The sequence below is a fragment of the Trypanosoma cruzi genome, genomic scaffold (assembly GCF_000209065.1).
Source record: "Trypanosoma cruzi strain CL Brener 1047053516799 genomic scaffold, whole genome shotgun sequence".
Lineage (NCBI taxonomy): Eukaryota > Euglenozoa > Kinetoplastea > Trypanosomatida > Trypanosomatidae > Trypanosoma > Trypanosoma cruzi.
The window spans coordinates 176,557-197,311 of NW_001849536.1; the positions used below are offsets into that span (position 1 = coordinate 176,557).

General features: G+C 47.9%; 7 protein-coding genes across 7 annotated transcripts, besides 52 other annotated features; all 7 read left to right on the plus strand.

Moving 5' to 3' along the window:
- Positions 1 to 3: part of a sequence feature (areas merged during assembly that could not be assigned to a particular haplotype. This can correspond to areas where the two haplotypes were merged or to regions with more than two copies in the genome that were merged during assembly.) that runs on past the window's edge.
- Positions 4 to 14,114: a sequence feature (heterozygous, Esmeraldo-like haplotype).
- Positions 5 to 57: a sequence feature (T-rich).
- Positions 58 to 84: a microsatellite.
- Positions 85 to 111: a sequence feature (T-rich).
- Positions 254 to 285: a microsatellite.
- Positions 446 to 470: a microsatellite.
- Tc00.1047053508387.110 (hypothetical protein, conserved) lies at positions 472 to 2,826 on the plus strand (the record flags this gene model as incomplete). Its single annotated transcript, XM_811452.1, has 1 exon — positions 472 to 2,826. One exon carries the CDS (start codon positions 472 to 474, stop codon positions 2,824 to 2,826), a length of 2,355 nt encoding a protein of 784 aa, XP_816545.1.
- Positions 1,464 to 1,484: a microsatellite.
- Positions 1,523 to 1,546: a microsatellite.
- Positions 2,867 to 2,890: a microsatellite.
- Positions 2,945 to 2,996: a sequence feature (GA-rich).
- Positions 3,054 to 3,075: a microsatellite.
- Positions 3,159 to 3,183: a microsatellite.
- Positions 3,460 to 3,483: a sequence feature (AT_rich).
- Positions 3,484 to 3,505: a microsatellite.
- Positions 3,578 to 5,557, plus strand: Tc00.1047053508387.120 (glutaminyl cyclase, putative; the record flags this gene model as incomplete). Its single annotated transcript, XM_811453.1, has 1 exon — positions 3,578 to 5,557. One exon carries the CDS (start codon positions 3,578 to 3,580, stop codon positions 5,555 to 5,557), a length of 1,980 nt encoding a protein of 659 aa, XP_816546.1.
- Positions 5,633 to 5,694: a sequence feature (T-rich).
- Positions 5,700 to 5,719: a microsatellite.
- Positions 5,770 to 5,797: a microsatellite.
- Positions 5,889 to 5,932: a sequence feature (T-rich).
- Positions 6,176 to 6,200: a sequence feature (AT_rich).
- Positions 6,236 to 6,266: a microsatellite.
- Tc00.1047053508387.130 (ATPase, putative) lies at positions 6,281 to 7,708 on the plus strand (the record flags this gene model as incomplete). The annotated part of the gene is made up of 1 exon (XM_811454.1): positions 6,281 to 7,708. One exon carries the CDS (start codon positions 6,281 to 6,283, stop codon positions 7,706 to 7,708), a length of 1,428 nt encoding a protein of 475 aa, XP_816547.1.
- Positions 7,711 to 7,770: a sequence feature (T-rich).
- Positions 7,831 to 7,861: a microsatellite.
- Positions 8,136 to 8,173: a microsatellite.
- Positions 8,175 to 8,216: a microsatellite.
- Positions 8,416 to 10,182, plus strand: Tc00.1047053508387.140 (hypothetical protein, conserved; the record flags this gene model as incomplete). Its single annotated transcript, XM_811455.1, has 1 exon — positions 8,416 to 10,182. One exon carries the CDS (start codon positions 8,416 to 8,418, stop codon positions 10,180 to 10,182), a length of 1,767 nt encoding a protein of 588 aa, XP_816548.1.
- Positions 9,327 to 9,361: a microsatellite.
- Positions 10,207 to 10,247: a microsatellite.
- Positions 10,354 to 10,428: a microsatellite.
- Positions 10,452 to 10,482: a microsatellite.
- Positions 10,551 to 10,572: a microsatellite.
- On the plus strand, positions 10,736 to 13,552 carry Tc00.1047053508387.150 (uncharacterized protein; the record flags this gene model as incomplete). The annotated part of the gene is made up of 1 exon (XM_811456.1): positions 10,736 to 13,552. The coding sequence occupies one exon, from the start codon at positions 10,736 to 10,738 to the stop codon at positions 13,550 to 13,552; it is 2,817 nt and encodes a 938-aa protein (XP_816549.1).
- Positions 10,776 to 10,815: a sequence feature (T-rich).
- Positions 10,978 to 11,004: a microsatellite.
- Positions 11,832 to 11,892: a sequence feature (GA-rich).
- Positions 13,616 to 13,667: a sequence feature (T-rich).
- Positions 14,115 to 14,182: a sequence feature (areas merged during assembly that could not be assigned to a particular haplotype. This can correspond to areas where the two haplotypes were merged or to regions with more than two copies in the genome that were merged during assembly.).
- Positions 14,183 to 20,755: a sequence feature (heterozygous, Esmeraldo-like haplotype).
- Positions 14,200 to 14,248: a microsatellite.
- On the plus strand, positions 14,388 to 16,706 carry Tc00.1047053508387.160 (hypothetical protein, conserved; the record flags this gene model as incomplete). The annotated part of the gene is made up of 1 exon (XM_811457.1): positions 14,388 to 16,706. The coding sequence occupies one exon, from the start codon at positions 14,388 to 14,390 to the stop codon at positions 16,704 to 16,706; it is 2,319 nt and encodes a 772-aa protein (XP_816550.1).
- Positions 14,904 to 14,955: a microsatellite.
- Positions 17,150 to 17,176: a microsatellite.
- Positions 17,215 to 17,239: a microsatellite.
- Positions 17,346 to 17,392: a microsatellite.
- Positions 17,540 to 17,589: a sequence feature (CT-rich).
- Positions 17,793 to 17,822: a microsatellite.
- Positions 17,862 to 19,619, plus strand: Tc00.1047053508387.170 (double-strand-break repair protein rad21 homolog, putative; the record flags this gene model as incomplete). The annotated part of the gene is made up of 1 exon (XM_811458.1): positions 17,862 to 19,619. One exon carries the CDS (start codon positions 17,862 to 17,864, stop codon positions 19,617 to 19,619), a length of 1,758 nt encoding a protein of 585 aa, XP_816551.1.
- Positions 19,657 to 19,694: a microsatellite.
- Positions 19,794 to 19,823: a microsatellite.
- Positions 19,846 to 19,869: a sequence feature (AT_rich).
- Positions 19,886 to 19,916: a microsatellite.
- Positions 19,990 to 20,036: a microsatellite.
- Positions 20,101 to 20,129: a microsatellite.
- Positions 20,214 to 20,244: a sequence feature (AT_rich).
- Positions 20,351 to 20,381: a sequence feature (AT_rich).
- Positions 20,523 to 20,550: a microsatellite.

Below are 20,755 nucleotides of genomic sequence, written 5' to 3' on the forward strand. Positions count from 1 at the left end.
ATGATTTATTATTATTATTTTTTTTTTTTCTGCCTCCTTCTTTCTTTTCTTTTTTTTTGTCTGTGTGTGTGTGTGTGTGTGCGTCGATCCCTTTTTATTTATTTATTTATTCATATGGAATTGGATCGAATATATATATTTAGTTACGTGTAATGAAATGACTCCCCTGTAAGAAGTCCGTATGGTTTTAGGTGGGGAAAATAAAGAAGGAGAAGGAGAAGGAAATGAGGATGGAAATGAAAAGAGAATAATAATACATCTATATATATATATACATATATATATGTCCCTTTTTTTCTTTTTCTTTTTTTATAACGCCTTATTCTTCATGTGCACTGCTGCTTTTATGTGGGCAGTACGAGTGAGGGACCACCCAGTCGCATACATACATAGTTGTTAAGGAGGAGTGAACATAAACATTACACCAAAGCACACACACACACAAAGAGAGAGAGAGAGAGAAAGAGAGAAATGAGCACCTATTCCGCTCGCCCTACCACCCAGACATTTTCTATCAATGGCAACAACAAGAAAGGCGGTCTTGTGGATGGTAACACAGGTGATGTCACTCTCAGTTTGGAAGAGAAGGGCAACGTGGTGGAGATAAACCCGGTAACGAAGTCACTTTATTTGACGGTTGCAACAAGTCGTGCTTTCCCATATGTTGCGAGCTGGCTGAGGGAAAAATCCAGTGAGATGCGGAATGAGGCGAATTCGTTGGAGTGGAATTGTGACATGGAATTATCGCGTCAAGTGGATCAGAAACACAAGGCTGTTCTTACAGGTCGTGTGGCGAGTGAAAAGGAGCGACAAAAAATGCTTCATTTCCTTCAGGAGCTTTATTCAGTGCGGTTGCATCAGCGTGTGGCTGGGGAGTCGTGGTTTGTCGCCTTTCGCGATGCGGCCGCAGCGTACATGTCAGAGTTGCATGAAATGGAGAAGGCACTCCTGCAACGAGTGCGCCTTGCGGAGGAATGGACTATTGGTGGGAGACGCGAAGTTGTCGTGGCGGGGCTTAAGCGGATGGAGGAACAGCAGCAGCAACTGAAGCGCCGCGCCGAGCGAGAAGTGGCGAGGGAAAAGATGCGGCGGGACCAGACGCTGCATAGCCTGCGCGCGGCGATGGAGCAGTTGGTTGGGGAGGTTGGAGACGCCCTCACGTGGGAGTTGCACCGGTGCATGCATGGACATATGCACAGTTCCTTTGAGGGCCGAAAGACGGCGATGAATGGCTCGGTGACGGGTACTTTGTCCGACACAGCCACCGCCGCCTTGCCCGCTCCGCCGGAGGATGAGCGGGAGTTGCTTGAGCAAGAGCGACACCTGCGGTTGGAACTGCGGCGGTTTCAGAAGCGCGGAAGAAACAGGCGACGTGAGACTCGAGAGGAGGAAGATGGAGGAGGGAAAAACGAAGGGCGCCTAGACAGGCAGTTGAGTGGACGCAAGCAAACGTGGCCGCATCGGCAGCAGCAGCAGCAGCAGCAAGAAGTGGAGGAAAAAGAGACGAAGAGGAAAAATAAAAAGGAGGAGGAGGAGGAGCAGGAGGCATCGGGTGCGACAAGTGAGGCAGCGGAGGAGGGGGGCATCATCAACGCCATGCACCCGGTGGCCATGTCCCTGTTGTCATCACCCCACAACACAACGGCGACGACGACGAACGTGACAAAAATGGCCACAACAGCGGAAAATGCTGCAACGCAGTCATCTTCGGTTGAGACGGGCAGGCTACCACCGTCGCGGAGACGACTTCAATTGCATAGCGGTAGGACATGGACGGAGGTCTCGCAGAGCCTGACGCTTCCACCGCTGCCCACGGTGCATAAAGTGGCCGAGCAGGACACCGGTGGAAACCTCGGCGAGGGTGTCAAAGATGGCCCAACACCCATTAGCAATCGCCCTGCCGGCGACGCGGGATCCCGCATGAGGCAGCTCAAGTACCACCGCGCCCCCTTGGTGGTTCGGCCTCCGGTTGTTCAACCGCCAAATCGGGCGGGCCGTGATGCCAGTGGACGTCACAACTCCGGTCACATTGCGGGACTGCTGTCTGTCCTGACAGAAGACACTGCCCATTTTGCCGCCTCGCGTGAAAAGATACGGACAGAGTTAAAGCGGTTGCGTGGGGAGCTGCGGAAACACAAGGAGGAGACGGCGCGCATGATGCAAACAAGCACTGGACTTGAAAAGCAGCGGGCACAGTTACTTGTACAGTGTGATGCGCAGGAAGCAAAGCTTAATGCCGCCACGGCGGAGAAGCGCTCGCAGGAGAGGGTAAGGACCCTGGACACACTGCTGCTCAACGACGAGATTTCACACACAATGGAGTTGTTGGAGGAACAGAAGAAGAAGCGATGCGCAGAGACGGAGGAGGTGCGGAAGTCGATTGAGGAATTTAAGCAGAGGATTCAAGAGCACGAGCAACTTCTTCATAATGTGCGAGAGTATTGGTGCCGTAATGCGGCGGCGCTTAGGCGGACAAAAACCCCCGGCAATTGCCAAAACATGTCTTATTCTTGGGACTCAACCTTGCCTAGCGCCAGTGGTGTGGAAGGTCCTGCCATTTCTCTTGAAACGGCCTTCTGTTCCACCGCACCACCCTCAGGCCCATTTCTTGAAGGTTCACCCCTCATTCCAACCGTACAGCCCTATTTGATAAACACGGTAGGTTCCGAGACAAAATTGCCAGAAGAGATGTTGGAGGGCTACCAGTCCATTCCGGCACTCGGTTTGTATCAACCGGAGGAAGTTGCGGATTTTATCTGTAGTGTATTTGAGGGGCTGGCGGTGGGTTCCCCTGATGAGTGCGTAAGACCACGGAGTAACACCTGATGTGAAGGTGACATCTTTTTATTTTCTGCATATATATATGTGTGTGTTTGTTTGTTTGTTTGTTCTTCATTCTGCTGTTATTTCTCTGGTTAGCTGTGTGCCTAATGATGCTTGATGTAAAGAGAAGAGGGAGAGAGAAAGGAAGAAAAAAAAAAAAAAAATGAGAGAGAAGTGGAAAAATAGCCTGATTTACTTATCCTTGGGGGGGGGGGGTCGAGGCAAGACACTTTTTTTTTTTTTTTTTTTTTTGCTTTCTCCTCTCTATTTCTCTTCTTCCCTCCATCATCATTGAATATACGCAGGGAAAGTTTGTATATGTATTTGTACGATAGACACACACATACACACATACACACATTCATGAAAGGAAATGTATGTAAATTTATATATTTATACATGTATCCTTGTATACATGTATAACATTGTAGAGTACATATAATTATTACAAATGTTCTTGATTTCTGTCTGTCTTGACTACCATGGATTGCAAAAAGGAAGAATAAAAGATAATTCAAAATGTGCTTTCTACTTCTTTCTTACGTCTTGTGCTTTCACACATGTATATTGTGCATTGTTTTAGGGGAGTTGGGAAGGGGGGAAGGGACGGTGGGTAAATAGATTATACACGAGTACATAAATATATATATTTATTTATTTAGAGAGAGAGAGAGAGAGAGAGGGTTTGTTTCTGTCTTTGTGTGTATTGCTGGAAATACAACGTGTGGGATTGTATGTATATAGATATAGATATATGTATATGCAAAACCGCACACGTCGACCCTTCAGAGAAATGGAAATTAAAAAAAATGATTACAATAGGAATATTCATGTAAAAGGACGTCCTATTGTTGACAGAAAGGTATGTTGCCTTGCTGTAATAACTTTGACTGCATTCGTGCTAGCATTAGGAATAATATCGCCATTGTCGTCATGGTATTGGAAGGATATGTTGTTTAATAAAGAAAATGGGGAAACAATGAAACCCTTATGGGACCGTGAGATGCATCCTTCACTCCGTGAGCATCCGTGGAAGACATCGTACCCTCCACTAAAGTTACAGCATACACACAGTGAAGAGGATGAGGAAGAGGAGGCGGTTTTGTCAGCGCTTTCATTTCTCCTTCCGGCATCGCAGCGTCGTGTACGTCTGATGCAGCGGATTCAAAAGGTGCTGCAATTTGGCACACGTGTGGCCGGCTCCTTTTCGCCTGGGCACCGAAAAATGCTGGAATTTATCGCCGCGGAGGGTCAATGGCAACCGCAGTTGACGACACTCTTCAACCCCGCCGTGATCCCACCGTCGCCGAGGTCGCACTGGCGTTTGGAATGGGATAACTTTACAAGCGAAACACCGTTAGGGACGCGGTGGTTTTTTAATCTCGTCTTCCACTTTGAAGGCGGTCACGCCTTCCGACAACAGAGCTCGAAGGAAACGAAAAAAAAAGAAGCAACGACAGTCAAGCGGCCTCGTCGATCCTTTGCCGCAGCGGCAGGCGGGCGCAATGGCGAAGGGAAGGGCAGCATGGCTGGTGAAAAGCTGCGGCATGTTGTGTTGGCGGCGCATTGGGACAGCAAGTACTTTGCCGAGTTTGACTTCCTGGGTGCATGCGATTCAGCAGTCTCTGTGGTGTACCTGCTGGAAACCATGCGGATGATTACAGTGCTGTCGGAAACAAGTGAAATCCTTCAATCGCTCACTGAAAATGCGGAGAAAAAGGATGTTTGCACGCAGTTGCGTCATGCGCTTTCGCCCGCGTATCGTAAAATTTTGCTTTATTACTACGCCGATGACGATGACGTTATTTGCTGCCTCTCGGGCAACACGACTACGAGAATGGCAGGAAATGGAACGGAGGATGAAAATGTATCAAATTGTGAGGAAAATTTTGGGGATGGAAATGGTGGAGGTGGTGGTGTTGCGTGGCAAAAGCTGCTGCGTCATGTGAGTCATCTCCCTGCCATTACAGTGATATTTTTTGATGGTGAGGAGGCCTTTGTGCGTTGGTATGGCGATGACCACACATATGGCTCACGACATCTGGCGCAGCAGTGGAAAAAGAAAAAGATGCAGCCTGTGGTCACGGATGCGTACAATGGGGCCGACACTACTCTCTCATATTTTGATTCGATTGATCTTTTTGTGTTGTACGATCTTATGGGACCGGCTGAGACAAGGTTTCATAATTACTTCCCCGATCAAAGTGGAATGGCCTTTGCGTTGCTTGTCGATGTAGAGGAGGCACATCGTGTGCGTGCAGAGCGGCTTTCATGTATTGTACAGCAATTTATGAAGGAAAAGGAGAATTGTTCGTCCTACCTTCCAGAGATTTGGTGTCAACACGGGACACCACATGAGATGTATACTTTGAGTGATGCACCTTGTCTCATGGGTCCTTTGCGGCCCCACATCGACAATGCAGAAAAATGGTTTCCGTCAAATGGCGCTTCTCAAGCTCACAGTATAGGCCTTCGTGTTAGGAACCTATTTTTTCCCATGGAGGAGAAACTGGCACAGGGCTCACGGCTCGATGATACCTTTGTTATGGAAGATGATCATATTCATTGGATGGACACACAACGTGTTTTACATCTTATTCCATGGCCATTCCCGCCATCATGGCATACCGTACGGGATGATGGTAGAGAAATTGATGAAGGAACTGTCATGGATCTTCTCCGAGTTCTTGAAGAATTTGTTCTTTACCTCGGTGAGGGGTGGATACATGGTTGATGGCAATATGATAACCCTTCTTTCATAGATGAAAAGGATAAAACAAAGCATACATATATATGTATGGGTCTTATGTTTTTTTTTTTTTTGTCCCCTTTTTTTTCCCCCTTTCTTGTGTGTTTTTATTCTCTTCTTTTGCCCAAATAATAATAATAATAATAAAATTTAAAAAAAAAGAATTGTGTGAGTGGATTTTATTGATTTGGGAAATATATTATTATTATTATCATTATTATTATTTTTTTGTGTGTGTGAGAGAAAGAGAGAGGGGAAGAGGGAGGGGAGGGTAGAAATGACGTGTGAGTGTTGTTGTTGTTGTTTTCTCTTTGCATTATTTGATTTTATTATTTTTTTTTATTTTATTTTATTTTTTTTCTTTGCAGCTGCTTGTTTGTGTGTGTGTGTAGGGGGGGGAGAGGGGGGTGGGGGGAGATGCCGTCCGCCCCTTCTCGCCTACAGACCCGCAAATACACACACACACATGCGTACATGCGTACAGACAACCGTTGGATCGGTCCCTTTTTTTGGTTTTGTCCCCAGCCAGGCTGTAAAAGAAGAAGAATATAAAAAAAAGAAAACCAACGCCTTTCCCCCCATCACTTTGGGCATATGTGGTTCTTTTTTTTTTTTTTTTATATATATTCTCTCTCCTCCCTTTTTGTAATGTGTCTTTCTGTGTTTTTTTTTTCTTTTTTTTTTTTTTTTTTTTGATTAGGAAAGAAAATGCTGCGATGTGTCACTGCGGTGTGGCGCTGTAGTTTTAAGCCCTCGCTGGCGTACGATAAACTTGTAAATGCAGGGAGCATTTCACGTGATACCCAGCAATTGAGTGCGTTACCCGTGTTTGATCGTCTTTATGAAGACCTTGTACGTTATACAAATAGCGTTGGTCGATTACGTCCACGTCAGGTAGAACTTCGGCCGCCAAATCGACTTGGCGTGGTGCCTTCCTTTTTTATTCGCCGTGAGCAGGAGGATAAAGTGCGACGGGCCTTGCAAGAGATTGGGAATGATGCGAATACGGCGTACCACCCTTTGTCTCTTGTGAAAGGGCTGTATGTGTATGGTGGGGTTGGCTGTGGGAAGACTATGTTGATGGATTTGCTTTATCATCACGCCCCAACGGAAATCAAGAAGCGACGCATTCATTTTCATCAATTTATGTTAGATGTGCAGCGTACATTACATGATATTCAGTACATTTCAAAAAGTAACTCCGAACTGCAACCGCGGCGCACAAAAGAGGCTTCTGTTGATCTTTTTGATGAAGTTGCACAGAGACTTATTAGCGATGTGGAGTTGTTATGCTTTGACGAAGTTGTTGTTGTGGACGTGGCCCACGCTATGATTATGCGGCGTTTATTTAACGCTTTTTATAAGATTGGGCTTGTTGTTGTCTTTACATCCAATCGGCCGCCCGATCAGCTGTACCTTGGGGGTCTTAACCGTGAGTCTTTTGTTCCTTTTATTGAGTTGGTGAAGCGGCAGTGTGTTTTGTACGATATGCGCAGTGAGACGGATCACCGCCTTACTGGAAGTGATGCACAGATGTATATTGCCCCGATGAATGAAGAGAACAGCGCGCGGTTCAATAACATCTTTTTACAACTTTGCAAAGGAATGCCACCAAAGGAGCGGATTTTGCGGGTGTTTGGTCGTGATGTGCGGGTACCCACCGCATGTGGTGGGGTGTGTCGATTTCAGTTTACTGAAATCTGCAGTGAAGCGACGTCGAGTGCCGACTACGAGATTATTGCCAAAACATTTCATACCGTTTTTATTGAAGGTGTGCCTCGTTTCGCGTATGAAAGCAGCGATATTAAGAGTCGCTTTCTCCTTCTTGTGGATGCGCTTTATGAGTTTCGCTGCAAAGTTATCATTTACGCCCAAGTACCACCGCGGGAGTTGCAGGAAAGTAAGGCGGAATACGAGGCATCTCAGAAGCATCTTGAAAGTGGTGGCAACAGTGGAGACGTGGGCAGATTTGATTTGCTTACGGAATTTGAACGTGAGTCCGGTAAGAGGCTAATTGACCACACGGATGCCGCCTTTCAAATGGAACGATGTATCTCACGCCTCATTGAAATGCGATCACGTGAATATCTTGAGAGTCCACATCGCCATGAGGAGGTTTCACTGAGCACGGAGTAATGTCTTTTCTTTTTTTGTTTGTTTGTTTTTCTTTTTTTTTCTTTTCCTTTCCTTTTTCTTCTCCGTGTGTGTGGGGAAGGGAGGGAAGTTTGTGTTTCCATGGGTATGCATATATATGCCTCTGTACGTGTGTGTGTGTGTGTGTGTGTGTGTAACTACTGACAATGTACATCTTGAGAGCGAAGCTGATATGACGGTGTGCAATGACCCCCTTCCCTTTAACTTCCGCTGCCTCCACCGCAACGTGAATGTTTTGGGAAAGGGGTTCATCGAATTCGAATGTTTACTTCCTTTTTTTTTTTTTTTTTTTGCTTGTAAAGGTATAGCGTGTGTATTGTTATTCATGTATGCATCCTTTTATGCATGTACGGGGATATGTGTGGCCGTCCCGCCATCATTACATGTCTCTGACTTGTTGTCTTTGTTACTGTCCGTCTGTCTGTCTGTCTGTCTGTCTGTCTGTCTATTTTCTTTTTTTTTTTTTTTTTCTTTTTTTTTTCTTTTTTTTACTATGTGTGTGGGTGGGTCTGGGAGGGAAAGGAAAAGCAAAAGCAGTGGAAAGTCGTTTAATTTGATTTTAATACAACGTTGTGGATTCTGTCTGTGTAAAATACAAATATATATATATATATTGAAAGTGAAACACGGAAGAAATCATTGAAAAGAGGACGGTGGGGTAAGGAAGAGGGGAGGACGACGATACCCACATGCACGTGACACAACAAATGTCTATGCGGAAAAGGAATTCACATCATCATTTGCATGTTTCTGGTATTCCGTCATTATTCATAACGTCCGTGTTGTTTTTTCTGTTGTTGCTTCTGTTGCCCGTGCCGTACTTTGTGGCGGGGAATACGGAGCATGCATGGAAAGGGGAAGCACTTCCAGAGGGCGTCGTACGCGGACCGTTGCTGCACGAACACTCATTTAGTGCCCCCATCGTAACGGATTGGTGGGATGAGGGGGTACCGCACTTTATGATTGGCGGCTCGGCGGTGGCGAATGAAAAGTTTATTCGTCTCACAACAAACAACCTCGGTGATCACGGTTTTGCCTTCAATACGGCACCATGCGATCACCCATCGTGGGAGGTGCGGCTGCGTTTTTCGATTCGCGCCCCTCTTCCTGTTGTACGGGCGCGTGCGCGGCAGGCGGGGCAGGAGGCGGTGCCGTACGAGGGGGGCGAAGGCATGGCGCTGTGGTACCTCGAGCAGCCACTCGGGGATGATCACCAGCACGTGCCAAAGTACAGCAAGCCACTGGACCCGGATGCAGCCCAGGAGGAGAAGTTAAGCCGGGATCCCTCACGCGTCGCGGATCTTCTTTTGAATCACAATGACGAATTAGATGAAGACGAAGATGATGATGATGATGAGGAAGAAAAAGAAGAGGAAATGAATGAGACGGCGAGAGAGAAACGTCGTGTGGCGCGGCTGCTGAAGCAGCAGGAGCGAGAAGAAATGTATCGCCGTGTCTTTAAAAGGGGCACCTCGATAGACAACAGTGAGTATGAGCCACGCATTTTTGGGCTGAAATTTTCCGAGTTTAGAGGCTTTGGTGTCCTACTGGACTCCGTCGGGCACCGCGAGGGCACCGACTCTCATCCGCATCATCACCGCAGCAGCAACAATAAAAACAACAACAACAACAACAGTAGCAGCGGTAGAGGCAGCGCAAAGCATGCACCACATGACCCTCGCATCACGCTCTTGTTTAATCTGCCGGCGAAGGAGCGAGGGGGTGCCAAACCAGCCGTGAACAACTTCAACCCGAGAGAACCCGACTTTCACACGTCACCGGTGCGGCTGCAGTGCCAATATGACTTCCGGCAGTCACCGACGGAGCGTGCGGTGCGGATGTCCGCACAGACGACGCATAAAGATGAGCAGGAGGCACGTGAATCCGGGGGAGAGGCACTTTTGTATCGCACACCGGAGGACCCGGTGGAACTTGTGGTGCGATATCACCGCCGTCGTCTGAGTGTCATAATCACGCGTGAGGATGTGAGCCGCCGCCGCCTTGTAGCCGTTAACCCTGCAGACATGGTGCAAAAAAGGCCGCTGAAGGGAGGAAATAAGTACCGCGTTGAGAAAATGTACGTGGATACGCTGTGTGGTGAAATTGACAATGTGGATCTTCCGTTAAATTATCACTTTGGTGTATCCGCCAGCACCGGCCCGCGTAATAAGGGGCATACAGAGCGGAAGGGTGCGGGAACCGGCAACTTGCCGTCATCACCAGGCGGTAATCCCCTCAGGGCGTTTATAAAAGAATTGTACACGGTGAAGCAGATGGATATGCACGTGGATGTTCACGATGTCATCTCGTTTGAGCTTCGTGAGTTGGGTAAAGACGCAAAGGCGATGGGGTACTCAAAGAGCATCCCGATTGAACACTTTGACTACGAAGTTGACCGACGTGAGCGGCAGCACTTTTCACGACAACTCCCCGTTGATCCAGAGCCGGACGAATAACGTGCGTGTGAATGGAAAGGAGTGTATATATATATATATATATATATGTTTATATGTTTATTTATGGGCTACAGGAAAGGGCCATGTGTATGTGTAGAAGTAACGTACGGGATGCTGTGGAAGAGAAGAAGAAAAGTGTTGGTGAGAAATGAATAAATTACATGTGTGCTCTTGTTGTTTTTTTTTTTTTTTTTTTATTACCATTATTATTACTATTTAATATTACTAATATTAATTATTTGTATTTCTTGGTTTTTGGTGACATTGACTTTTTTTGTTTGTTTGTTTGTTTGTTTGTTTTTTCTTCATTATTTATGTTGATGATTATTACCGTTTTATTTTGTTTTCTCTCCCTCTCTCTCTCTCCCTGTGTGTGTGTGTGTGTGTGTGGCTGTTTTTTATTTGTGTGTTGGGGGGGGATGGGGATGTTTACATTTCCGATGTGAATACATGAGCATGGCGCATTGTATGCATGTATATATGCCCCTGACGGAGGGGAAAAGGTGTGTGTGTGTGTGTGGAAGGGGAAAGGGGGCCTAAGAAGTTATGTGTGATGCATGCATGTCCGTGTCTGTGCAATGCGTATCTATTTATTGTTGTTGTTTTGTTTTGTTTTTGTTTTTTTTTTGTTTTCTGCTGCTGCTGTCCTGTTGACGCCGTGCGTCTCGTGACGCGGTGGGAGAACAGCCAACAGTGGGGGTGGGGAAAAAAAAAGAAAAAAAAGAAAGGGAGAGAAGTGTGGACTTCTGACTGTTTGTTTGCTTTCAAAAAAAAAGTGACTTGTGAGTTTACAAGGAGAGAGAGAGGGAGAGAGAGAAAGAGGGGGGAAATAAAAATTATGAATGGGGGCGATGACGACGCCCACAACGCCTCAGTGATCGCCAGTGTCTTTCGACGCCACCGGTACCCGTTTCATCCTGTCACGGTGGAGCGGCTGTTGTGTACATTTGAGCAGCTGCTGGAGTCGCTCCCCTCCTCATCCTCCTCCTCGCCTTCCATCACAGAAAAGAAAGTGGGGGTAGAGGAGGAGGAGTATGGGGAGAAGGGGGAAAAAAGGCGCAGCGCAATTCCTTCCATTGGCACGGAGGTCATGCCTCCTGTCGCTGCGGCATTGGATAGCAACAATAATGGCGCCAGTCATGATCATCCCGATGGTGGCATGAGTGATGATGGCAACGGTCCGTTCTGTGCTCTCTATGCAAAGCTGCAAGCCCTTCTTGAGCAACACCGTGAGGTGCGGCGGCTCTGCTTGGAAAAAGAGTCACAGAGGCAACTGCAAATGTATCCAGCGCCGTTTGTCATTTCTGTGGGGGCAGAAGAACGTGTACATGCGTCTAGCCATGTGAGTATGATTATCTCCACGGTGGGGAACACTTTACCGCCGTCACAGCGTTGTGGATCCCCCAGGAAGGGTAACAGACAGTTTATGTCTGCGCAGCACCAACGGGAGATGAATTATCTTCTCCACGTCGTGCATGCCGCATATGTGGAAACGCAGCGGTGGCAGTCACGATGTAAGGAGCTGCAGGTGGAGTTAGATGGCACGAAGTCGCAGTGTGGAGAACTCATGGCGGAGGTGGATGAATTGCGCGTGCTGTTGGCACAAGAGAGGATGATGTCGCAGCAGCTGTTGCAACAACAACAACAACAAGAAGAAGAAGAAAAACTAGAAGACGAGAAGAAGGAGGAAGAAAAGGAAAAGGAAAAAGAGGGTGGCGGCGGGGAGATCAATGTTTCCTTAAATTCTGCTGGAAAGACAGTTAATGACAATGGCATCGATAAGAGCCCCAGCGTACCAGGGCGGGTAATCCTCTCTCCACTACCGGTTCCGGCAACAGCACACTCGCCGTTGTTCTCACCGCCATGCGATGTGGTGACGACACCACCTGAGAGTCATCTGGAGCGGCTGGCGCGTGAGGACTTTGTGTCGCCACCACATTCTGCGCCCGATGGTAATGATCCTAATGATGCAATTGCTGCTGCTGCTGCTGCGCACTGGCGCAGCAGTCTCTTTACATCCCCACTTCCCGTGACGTTTGCACGACCGTCCCTGTCGTCGCTGCAGGCCGCAAGGCAGGCGGTGGCCGCCACCAACACGGGAGTTAAGACAAAAGACGTTGCATCTGCAGCGCGTGGACGCCATGGTGGAGACCGCCGCCATGTACACAATAAGGGTGACGGTGATAATCCGGATCATGATGCGGTGGCATTGCGTCTTCTGCGACGTCTTGTTCCAGATGTCAGTGACGGGCTTCTCAACGTCTCGGTTGGTGTGTACGAAGGGGTTTACAAACTCGCCACACGTTGCCGTCGGGCCGAGGAAGGGTCCCGACGGCATTTAAAACGGCTACGTGAGTTGGAAGCTCAAGCCGCCACGGTGCCACGACTGGAGGAATGCCTGCAGCGGCAGACCCGACTCAGTAGCACCCTGCACTGCCGCGTGGAGGAGAAGGAAGACATGTTGCGGCAGCTGAAGGTGAGATTGGCCGCCGCCGACAGGGATATCGCGGAACTCAAACGTCAACTTGCGGAACATCAACAGCGCGAGGAGCCCAATGAGGCGGGAGAAGAAGAGGAAGCAGGAGGAAGGGGAAAAGGAACGGATCAACAACCGGAGGAGAGGAGTGCCATTGAACGGCAACAAAGCTGTGAGAATGGTGACGCTCGCCAGCACCGTTGCCGTGGCGCTGGTCCGACGCCAAAACTGGCATACGTGAATGCCCCACATGGCAGAATGAAGAAGCGCCGGAACGATGGAGGCAAGGCCTTGCTAAGTGAACGTGCTCGCGCAGATAACGCCGAGGCGGAGTTGTCTCGGGCGCAGCAGGAGCTGGCGTGTGCCCAAAATGAGCTGCAGGAAGGCAAACACCTCCTCGCGTGCCTTGTGCGGGATGGACAACGTGAACTACCGGAGTACAACAACACAGACATCAAGGAGGAAGGGGATGAACATTCTTCTACAGTACCGACGATGACGCAGTCGCAAGTGGCATGTGGCTCAGATATCATGGATTTGCCTGAGCCACAACCACCACAGTTCCCATCACCGTCCGTACCGCAACAAGAAACAACTCCGACGGCGGCGGTGGCGGTGGCAGCGCAGCCTTGTGAACTTTCGAAAGTCCATGCGATGGGCCAAATTTCTGAGTGCTCATCATTCTTATTATCGATATGCCCCTCATTGCCATCGGGAGAGGGAGAGTTAGCAGTACTCCTGCCCATCATGGGGAGTCAGTGCGACCAAAAAGAGTGGGAAGAGGAACAGCAGAAACCAACACCCAATGCAAGGAAGCCAAAAAAGAAAAATAGGAGCAAGTGGGAGATGGAATTAGAAGAGGACGACACCGTTGCTCCATGGGGTGACTGGTGAGCCCAGCGTCATTACTTCTCTCTACAAGCACGGTATACACCTGTGTGAAATGTGAACCTTCTGTTTTCCTTTCCTTTCCTTTCTTTTCTTTTTTTTTTTTTTTTTTTTTTTTTTTCTGTACTCTTTGTTGCTTTTGATGGATTTTACTGCACTGCTGACGGCACGGCAACACGTGTACTTCAGACGTCATGGTGATGCAACTTTGTTTCCCAGAATCACGCGGCCAGACGATGCCGTCAGCCCCGTGGCCATAAGAGCAACGACAACGACCCCGTGAGGGAAACATGGCTGGCTCTTGGCTTTCCCCGACAATACGGGAGGGAGGGGAGAAGCAATTAACCCTGGCGCCACGCTGAGGCGGCCGGTGGCATTTTCAGGAAGATATTTTCATGGTAACGGCCCCTCACTACTAATTCCTATCGACTGCTGGTACATTTAATCTCAACCTAGTCTTCTTCCCTTCAAAGAAATATATGTATGTATGTATCTATCCTTTTTTAATATTGTTATTCTTCTCTTTTCAATTAATCTCTGTTTCTTTGTTTTGCTTTGTTTTCTGTCATGTGAAACGACGTCCCCTCTTTAGCGTGAAGGAGTGAAAGGGGGGTGGAGGGGCGACGGGAAAAACGTAGCCGGGAATATTCGTACACCACCACCACCAGCACCAGCACCAGCAGTACCACTACTACTACTACCCTCGTGAAGCAATCATTTACCTCGAGAAGAGAAGACGCAAACAAACAAATTACGAAAAAAGAAAAAATAAAAAAAAAAAGGGAGCAGGAGGATATCTTTGAAGGGGGGTTGGGGAAAAGAAAGAGAAAAAGAGAGAGAGATGCTTGACGGCGAAGAAGACGAAGAGCTCACGATGGAGCTCCCGCCTATTTGGCAATTTGTGCACCCCGAATACGCCCGTGGTGATGGTTCCTCGAAGGGTGTTGGGGACGACGAGGCAGACGAGGATGAAGAAGACGATGAAGTTGCCCGCATGAAAAAGGCGCCAAAGCTTAGCAAACTACTGCGTTTCATCAACGACGTGGACGATGACGAGGAGCTGGAGAGGATGCTGCAGGAACGGGACCCTGTGACGCAGCAGACCCTCTTGCAGTGGGCAACGCGACAGCAACACTTTACATTGGCAGAATATCTTTTGAAGCGGGCGAAGCGGGCGGCCTTTGGCTTCCCGATGGAATCAACCGAGATGGCTGTGTACACCAGGTGGGAAGAGATGCGGCCGGAGTTGCCTACCCCAGCCGAACTGCAGGCACGACAGCAAGAACGTGACAAGCAGCGAACAGAACGTCTTGCTTCCAAGCTGCAGCAGGAGAAGGAAAGAGCAGACGGCAACGATGAAGAAGAGGAAGAAGAAGAAGAGGAAGAGGAGGAAGAGGAAGAAAATGAAGCGTTACCAGAGGAACTTGTGTATGAGTCATTATCCGAGTACCATGATGAATGGGGTGACCATGGTGTGGGAATTGTGAAGCAAATTGGTGAACTCGGTGTGTACATTGGAGCTCGACTGCGTGATGGGACAAAACAAGGCCTTGGGCAGTCGATTTTTCCAAATGGTGATGTTTATACAGGTGAGTATGAAAACAACCAACGCCATGGTTTGGGTCTGTATTGGTGGGCGAAACAAGGTGTATTTTACGTGGGCCGCTGGTATCGCAGTGTGCGACACGGTCATGGCCGAATTGTGTACCCCGATGGCTCACGCTACCTGGGAGCCTGGTCACGTGACGAGAAACATGGTAATGGGCGTTACGTGTATGCCGACGGTAGCAGCTACGATGGCGCCTGGGAACACAACAAGAAACACGGCTACGGTGTTTACCGCTTCACCGATGGATCTTCCTTCCACGGCAGCTTTGTTGACAATGAATTTGTCTCTGGAGAATGGCGACTGGCGTCTAATATCACGCGGTACATTGGAAACTTTTCGAAGGATGCACCCGTTGGGGCAGGAGTCTTTCTTCACCGTCTTGGACCCAGTTCACATGACGCCTTTCAACAAGAAGGGTTTTATGTGAATGGTGAGTGGCACCCGGGGGTGTTGCACGGCACCACCCGTGTGCCACCGCGCCTTGAGGTCTTTGCGCCTCAACAGGAGGAACCAAAACGTGTGCCCGTCACATTTGCGCCGGAGTGCAGCGGCGGAAAGATGGTGGATCTTGTCAAGGCGGTGAACTTCCCGCCCGTGCAGCGGTGGATCAAGTCACTAGCTTCCGTGAGTGAGCATGGCAAGCTTGGTGTGGTGCTGATGTCAATTGAGATCTGCTCCGTCAAGTACGACTCGGAGGATGCGAACCTTGTCGTGGAAGTTCGCCTGCGCCCCGTTCTTTATGATGTTGACAAAAAACGACTGCGGCTATCGTCAATTGGCGACGAGACAATCATCCTAAAGGAGTACACAACGCGGTTGATTCTCATTGTTGAGCGGCCGGGAACCACTGAGGTGGAACGCCAGCCGATGGTCATCTTGGAAAGGTCCGCGCAAATGACATGTGCGGGAGAAAATCACATGCAACACCGTTTGCCCACTGTGCAGGTGTCAATGGAGGGCGAGATTGAAGGGGCCTTTGCGCGTGCCATTCAGCCCGCACTGCGCGTGACGCTTAACCGTCACACGACAACCAAACAACTTCTCCGTCCCATTCACAGCAACCCGATGCTGGGCAATGCAGCGGAGGATGTGATTATGTATGTACAGGAGTGGCACCCCGACGCACACGCAAAACTGAACGAAAAACTCGAAGTGGCCTCGAGGGTGCCGCCCGAACCCGAAGAAAAAGACAAGAAACCAAAGGACGCAAAGCCATTGGAGCAGGCCGTCGCTGCAGAGGCGGCACCGGTGGTACCGGCAACGGAGGGCTGCAGTTATGTTGCCGTCCCGCTTGAAAAGGTCGCGGGGGTGTCCAATGAGGCCCTCACAGTCATCGCCGCGACTGCGGTGCTGCAACGCAGGAAGAAGAGCGAACTGCCGCTCGCCACCGCACCGAAGCAGCGACCGCCCACGCCACTGCCGCCAGCGCCGGAGCCCCGACCAGAGCTCCAGCCGCTGTACGATGCCCGCGCGGCGCTGAAACGTGCCGAAGAGGGCAGCGATAACGAAGACGACGACGACGATGAGGACACTGCCGGCGCAGAGGAGTGATGAATGCGTGTGTCTGTGTGTATGTGACAATAGAAGGAGGGTGGAAATGTTTATTGTTTAAGAAAGGGGATAATGAAAAAAAAAAAAAAAAAAAGGGAGGGAAGGGGAGAAAACAAGAGAAACGTGGACTGAACACAAAGGAAAGAGAAGAGGCAATAACAAAGTGTGGGGATTATGAGGAGGATTTTGTTTGGTTGAATCTGAGAGAGAAAGAAACGACTTGGTTGATGATGCATGGATGCGACGCATTATAAATGTCATTCCCTCTTTTTCTTTTTTCTCTCTTCTCTCTCTCTGTGTGTGTGTGTTTGTGGGGGTATAAAATTGCCACGGAGACAATATTGTTTGCCGCCGCCGTTGCTATTTTCTCTCATTTACTGCCCACTGTTGTTCTTGTTGTTACATCGATTCCAACCACAACTCGTTTCAATGAAGAGAAATTGAAAAAAAAAAAAAAAAGAAAAAAAAAACTTCGTCTTTTAATATCTATTTTCTCTGCCCACCCCCCTTTTTTTTTTTTTTTTTTCTTTTTTCAATTCCCCTTCATTGAAAAGAGAAGCATTGTTATTCATTGGAGGCAATGCATGCATGTATATTTGTCTCTCTGTCTTTCCAGTGAAGCATGCATGTGGTCATGTCTATATATATATATATATATGTATATGTAAATAAATAAATAGATATATCTTTATTATTATTATTATTCCCTTGAATTCCACGCATGATGTCGTCCCCCGCACCACTTCTTCTTCTTCCTTCAACACGCATGCATGCATGCAAATAATATACATGTACATAACGATTCTTTCCTGCATTCCCATTTTATTGCCATCCTCTTTCTTTTTTTTTTTTTTTTTCTTTCCCTCCCTCTCTCTCTCTCTCTTATTAAAAGGGATAATAGAAAACAATAAAGGCAGGAGAAAACATTTGAAGGAAGCGAAAATAAAACTGGTAAAAAAGAAAAAAAGAAACGGTCAGAGTAAGAGAGGTAAATTATACCCCCATTGTACATACAGACAATACAATACATTGCCTCCCCCTTCAAATATATCAGTAAATAGACGGAGGCAAACGAAAAAAGAACCCAAAAAAAAGATTAAAAAAAAAAAAAAAAAAGACAAACCGCAGAGGGAGTGAGGAATACATTCATCCATCATGTTCTTCTCTACGTATGTCTTGACGAAGCGAGGGCCTCTTGCGAAGATCTGGCTTGCAGCTCACTGGGATCGTCGTCTGACGCGTAATGAGGTGCGTGTTGTTGACCTTCGACAATCCGTTGTGGATATTGTGCAGCCGGCGGTGCCTATTGCGTTGCGTACCAGCGGTGAACTTCTTGTTGGTGTGGTGCGTATCTACGCGCTGAAGGTGAAACACCTGTTGAAGGACGCCACAGACGCGACACTCATCCTGCGCGTTGCACCACTTCCGGCGAAGTCTGTGTCTTCGCCGTCCGTTGCCAATAAGAATAACAACAATTTACCAGAGGGAACGGGCGCCATGGCAATGTTGGATGGCGTGTTGATCAGCGGCAATGGTGACATTGAGGCGGTGACATTTGATTGGAGTGGCAGCGCTGCAGCTGAGGCGGTGGCGACGGGGAAAAGTGACGTGGAGGCACTTGAAGCTCGGTTTGACGACATTGCAGACTTGCTGCATGGTTCAAAGCAACCGAAGAGCACACCAGGCATCAGCAGCAGTGGAAGCAACAATAATAATAATAACGGTGCCTCTGCGTTCTTGGCTTCCGCATGGTACGCGGTGGAGCCTACTTCGCAAGCGGTGGAGGAGCTCCAAAGCACACAGCAGGACTATGACGAGATTGCGAAGTTACGTGCGGATTTGGTCGCATTTGGAGATCGTGTGAGTGGAAGCAGCAGCAGCAAAAAGTCAAGTAACCCGAGTATTGAAAAGGCACGTGCCAGTGGTGTGGTGGGCGTGGCATCGGCGGCGGCAGGACTTGGGGGTGACTTTGCGGGGTTTCCCATACCTGGGGAGGAACTTGACATTGGTGTTCCACTGCCGGAGGACCATGCACTGTTGCCGGATTTCCTGATGCCAGCAGAAGGAATTGCAGATCCTTTTGCAATTGCGGAATTGTTACAACAAAAACAGCAGCAGCAGCAGACAACGGCGCGTAAGACGCGTTCTGTGAATATACTTGACCTCGCCGCCACAACCGTGTCAGGGGAGACGGTGCAACGGTGGATGGATGATCGCAGTGACATTGTCGATGCGGTACCCCGACGTGGACCGTATGACGTGCAGGAGGCACGCGACCGCGCCACAATTGTACCGGAGTCCAGTAAAAGCGATCTGTGGGCTTTTGTGGATGCGGCACCGCTCTCGTGGCAGCCGAACCCGTCCCTTTGCGCAATGTACACAACGTTACTGAAACCGTTTATTGAACAAGCTGAGGCCTCTGCTATGCCACCGCTGCAACAACAAAAACATCAGCAACAGCATCAAGATGAAAACCTTCCGGCAGGCAGAATGGGAGAGGAAGAGGAAATGTTAGCCGCGGCTTGGAATATGGAAGAGGAGATGCACAATATGAATACCCGCAAGCGCGGACGTGATGACGAGAATGACGATGAGAATAAAAGTGGTAGTGGCGGTCTCTCGATGATTGCAATGGCGACATTGAGGCGCATTCGTGATGAGATTGAAATGCCGGCACAACAACAACAACAAAAAAGGCAGTCGAAGAAGTCACGGAAGGAGGTAGCCACTCGTGAATACTGTTTGTTGCATGACGTTTGTCGTGGCATGCGTCGTCGTGAGGCGGCCCGCACGTTCGTCAGTGTTCTGGCACTTGCCTCCAAACAACTTGTTTCAGTAGGCCAACCGTCACGTATGGGGGACATCGAATTGGGTCTCCTGCCTGGTGCAGAAGGTCTCATGCTCACATCTTGACATGTGATATTGCCTGGACTACAAGTTTGACTGCCTTTTTTCTTTTCTTTTCTTTTCTTTTCTTTTCTTTTCTTTCACCACCTCCTACTCCCACTCCTTATGAATCAGACGACGACGGTGGCCTTATCGATTTCCAATGGCAGTCGTATTATTGGCAATGGGAGTATAAAAGCATTTTGTTTTTGTTTTTTTTGTTGTTTTTGTATCGTGTTATTTCTTGTAAAAGAATTTTATTTATTTATTTATTTTACTGATATCTACCTACCTATCTATATATATATATATATATATATATATTGTTGTTTGTTTGTTTTTTATATGCGTCATGTAATGTGTAGTGATGAGAAAATGGAGTTGTTCCATGTGGGTATTTTTTTATTTTTTTTTTTTATTTTTATTTTTTTTTTTTTATTTTTTAATTTTTATGTGTGGAAAACATTGACAAGCTGTACTTTATTCATTGACAGAACGGTGAATACCGTACATATATATATATATATATATATATATGAGAAAAAGAAAAAGAGAGAGTGAGAGGGAATGCGTCTCTCTATCATTGACTCTTAGGGTAATGCGTGTATGATGTATACACAGATTATTATAATATATAATATATATATAATATGTACGGTATTCATTGATACATCGGAATTCATAGAGTTACAATAGCCATTTGTTAGCGTACATGTATATGCCAGAATATTTATAACCCGGTGGTGCGTGGGTGGTGGTATATTTATATATAAATATATATTTTTAAATGGCCGTTATGAAGCCCCACACACACACACAGAGAGAGAGAGAAAAAAAAAAAAAGGGTTTTCACGTGGAGGGAGGAAAAGAAGGGTAAATAAATCCATGAAACTCCTTTAGAGCTGGCGGGGAATGGATTATGCATGCTGGGGAGAGGAGAGGAGAGGAGAGGAGAGGAAACAGAGGTGGCTAAAGAGAAAAAAGGAAGAATAAAAATGAAAGTCGAGTAGTGAGGGATGGAGAGGAACAAGACAGACGAGGGATCATTACATGGGAAGCACTCATGTACCGTCATCTCTGTTGTTAACCCACAATCCACATCCACCCCTTTTAATTCCCTTTTAAAGTTCTTTTCTTTTGGGGGGGGGGGGGAGGAGAGGGTG